At 41.2% G+C, this 2,500-nt stretch overlaps 1 protein-coding gene across 1 annotated transcript in view; it reads left to right on the top strand.

Annotated features, from left to right (window-relative positions):
- Positions 1-2,123, top strand: part of LOC119579169 (probable cytochrome P450 12a5, mitochondrial) — a 12,464-nt gene extending 10,341 nt beyond the window's left edge. The window contains 5 exon segments of the mRNA XM_037926866.1: positions 87-256; positions 768-846; positions 1,172-1,230; positions 1,232-1,376; positions 1,889-2,123. Coding sequence (XP_037782794.1) covers positions 87-256; positions 768-846; positions 1,172-1,230; positions 1,232-1,376; positions 1,889-2,002 — 567 coding nt within the window. The 3' untranslated portion in view covers positions 2,003-2,123.
- Positions 2,124-2,500: the final 377 nt, after the last annotated feature.

Below are 2,500 nucleotides of genomic sequence, written 5' to 3'. Positions count from 1 at the left end.
ATATAATAACCTTTTTTATACAATACCCTTATTTATCTTTCTCTGTCTCTCTCTTTTTTCTTCTTCTTCCTCAAATGTATCACCAGACATCCCACACCATGGCCTTCGCACTCTACCTCCTGGCGAAGAACCCTGACGCCCAGAGGAAGCTTCAGCAGGAGGTGGATCAGGTGCTGAAGGACAACCCTGAAACCCTGACCCCGGCTCACATAGCGAAGTTGTCGTACACCAAGGCAGTCGTGAAGGAGAGCTTAAGGTTCGTGAGCTTCGCTTCTGTGCAAAGGGAGAGACGGGGGAGCCATACGTACATGAAAAGATATGAATGCGAGTCACTTGTACGTTTGTCTGCCGGTATAACTATGGATCGTTGATTTTGATGATTCATTACTTTATCTAATTAAATCTATTTCTGTAATCAGATAGATGAATTACTAAGCTTGGCAGTCTTGTCTGCTTTGATTTGATATATTTATGTAATTAGATGTATGAACCGCTGATTTTAAATCTTGGGTTGAAAGACATTCCAGTTTATGTGTTGATGGTGGAGGTTTATATGTTGAAAGCACTGTGTGGAAGTGGTGGGACACACACACACACACACACACACACACACACACACACACACACACACACACACACACACACACACACACAACAGCCCATCTTTAGGTGACGGAAATGATCTCCCTGTGGCTTATCATTCCCCACAGTGATCCCTACAAACAGGTCGTACAAGAGGATATCTAATTCGTAAATTTCATCACCAGATTTTTCCCTGTGGCGATGGGCTTCATGAGAGAGCTCAGTTCCGATGTTGTATTGTCAGGATATCAGATTCCTAAAGGAGTAAGTTTCCATTTTTTCCGTAAATATTTCTCTGTTAAACAAGGTACGTCCCGAAGGTTTGATTATAAACATGAATTATCGTATTGCGTTGTTACGTACGTTCTCTCTCTCTCTCTCTCTCTCTCTCTCTCTCTCTCTCTCCTCCCTCCCCTCCTTCCTCCCCTCCCTCTCTCTTTCCCTTTATACCTCCCTCCATCCCTCTCTCCCTCCCTCCCACCTTCCTTCCCCCTCCCCTCCTCCTCCTCCTTCCTCCCTCCTCTCCCACTTTCCGCCCTCTCCCTTCCTCTTCTTCCCTTTCTCTAGTCCTCCTTCCTCCTTCCTCCAGTCCGCAGTCTTCATGCTGAAACTACGAGGACGCCCAGAAGAACACGGCCTTCCCTCGGCCGCGTGAGTTCCTGCCGGAGCGCTGGCTTCGAGGGAACGACCTGGCCGCCTCCCACGCCTTCGCCCTCCTCCCCTTCGGCGCGGGGACCCGGATGTGCGTTGGGCGGCGTCTCGCGGAGCAGGAAATGTACGTCTTCTTGGCCAGGGTGAGTTTCGCCTCGTCATTAGCGCCCCTGAGGTTGTCAGATCTGATCGCCTTTTCACTCTTTTAGGAACCTCTAAATCACCGGGGAGGGGGGGGGATTTTTTTTTTTCCTTCTTTTTTTTTTCTTTTTTTTTTCTTTTTTTTTTTTACACACACGTCTAGTCTATGTGTTGTTATGGAAAGGTAGTGGAGAGGAAGGTGCCATTATCTGATGTGAGATTATTCAGCGTTTTAATTCCAGTTTGTGTTCTCTTGTATTCTCTAAACCACGTAACAATACTAAAAATAATAATAACGATAGTTATATTAACAATAATTATGATAATAATGATAATGATAATTATAACAATAATGATAATAATAATAATGATAATAATAATAATAATAATAATATAATAATAATAATAATAATAATAATAATAATAACAATAATAGTTATAAATTAACTGACTAACCGATTAAATGATTAACTGCTTAAGCCTTCAGTACTAAATGCCCCCCCCCCCAACGCAGGTGATGCAGAGATACACAGTGAGCTACATCTACGGCGAGATGGACAGCACGATGCAGCTCATCCTGAAGCCGTCGCAGCCTCTGAGATTTCGCTTCACGGAGCGGCGGGCGTGAGGGAGGAGGCCGGGCGGCGAGGGCGCGAAAGCCGGGGATAGGCGGCCGTCAGTGTGGAAGGAAGTGATGCGGGGGAAAAGCAAGAAGCAGTGAGCATCAGGCATGTAAAAGCATTTCATGTAGTTATATATATATATATATATATATATATATATATATATATATATATATATATATATATATATATATATATATATATATAATATATATATATGTATATATATATATATATATATATATATATATATATATATATATATATATAATATATTATATATATATATATATATATATATATATATATATATATATATATATGTGAATGCTTGTATGCATGCATGTGTATACGAAATCACCATTATAACTCAACAACATTCCAGTGAGACATAAACTAGACAGCTCTCATGCCGCAATTTCAAACTGACCTCGATGTATAAGCTAGATAGATATTCGACATGATCTAGACTGGTTCATGAATACAGTACTTGTATAGTTGTC

Source organism: Penaeus monodon, chromosome 12, assembly GCF_015228065.2.
Source record: "Penaeus monodon isolate SGIC_2016 chromosome 12, NSTDA_Pmon_1, whole genome shotgun sequence".
NCBI classification, from domain to species: Eukaryota; Metazoa; Arthropoda; class Malacostraca; order Decapoda; family Penaeidae; genus Penaeus; species Penaeus monodon.
This window is presented reverse-complemented; position numbering and strand designations above follow the sequence as displayed.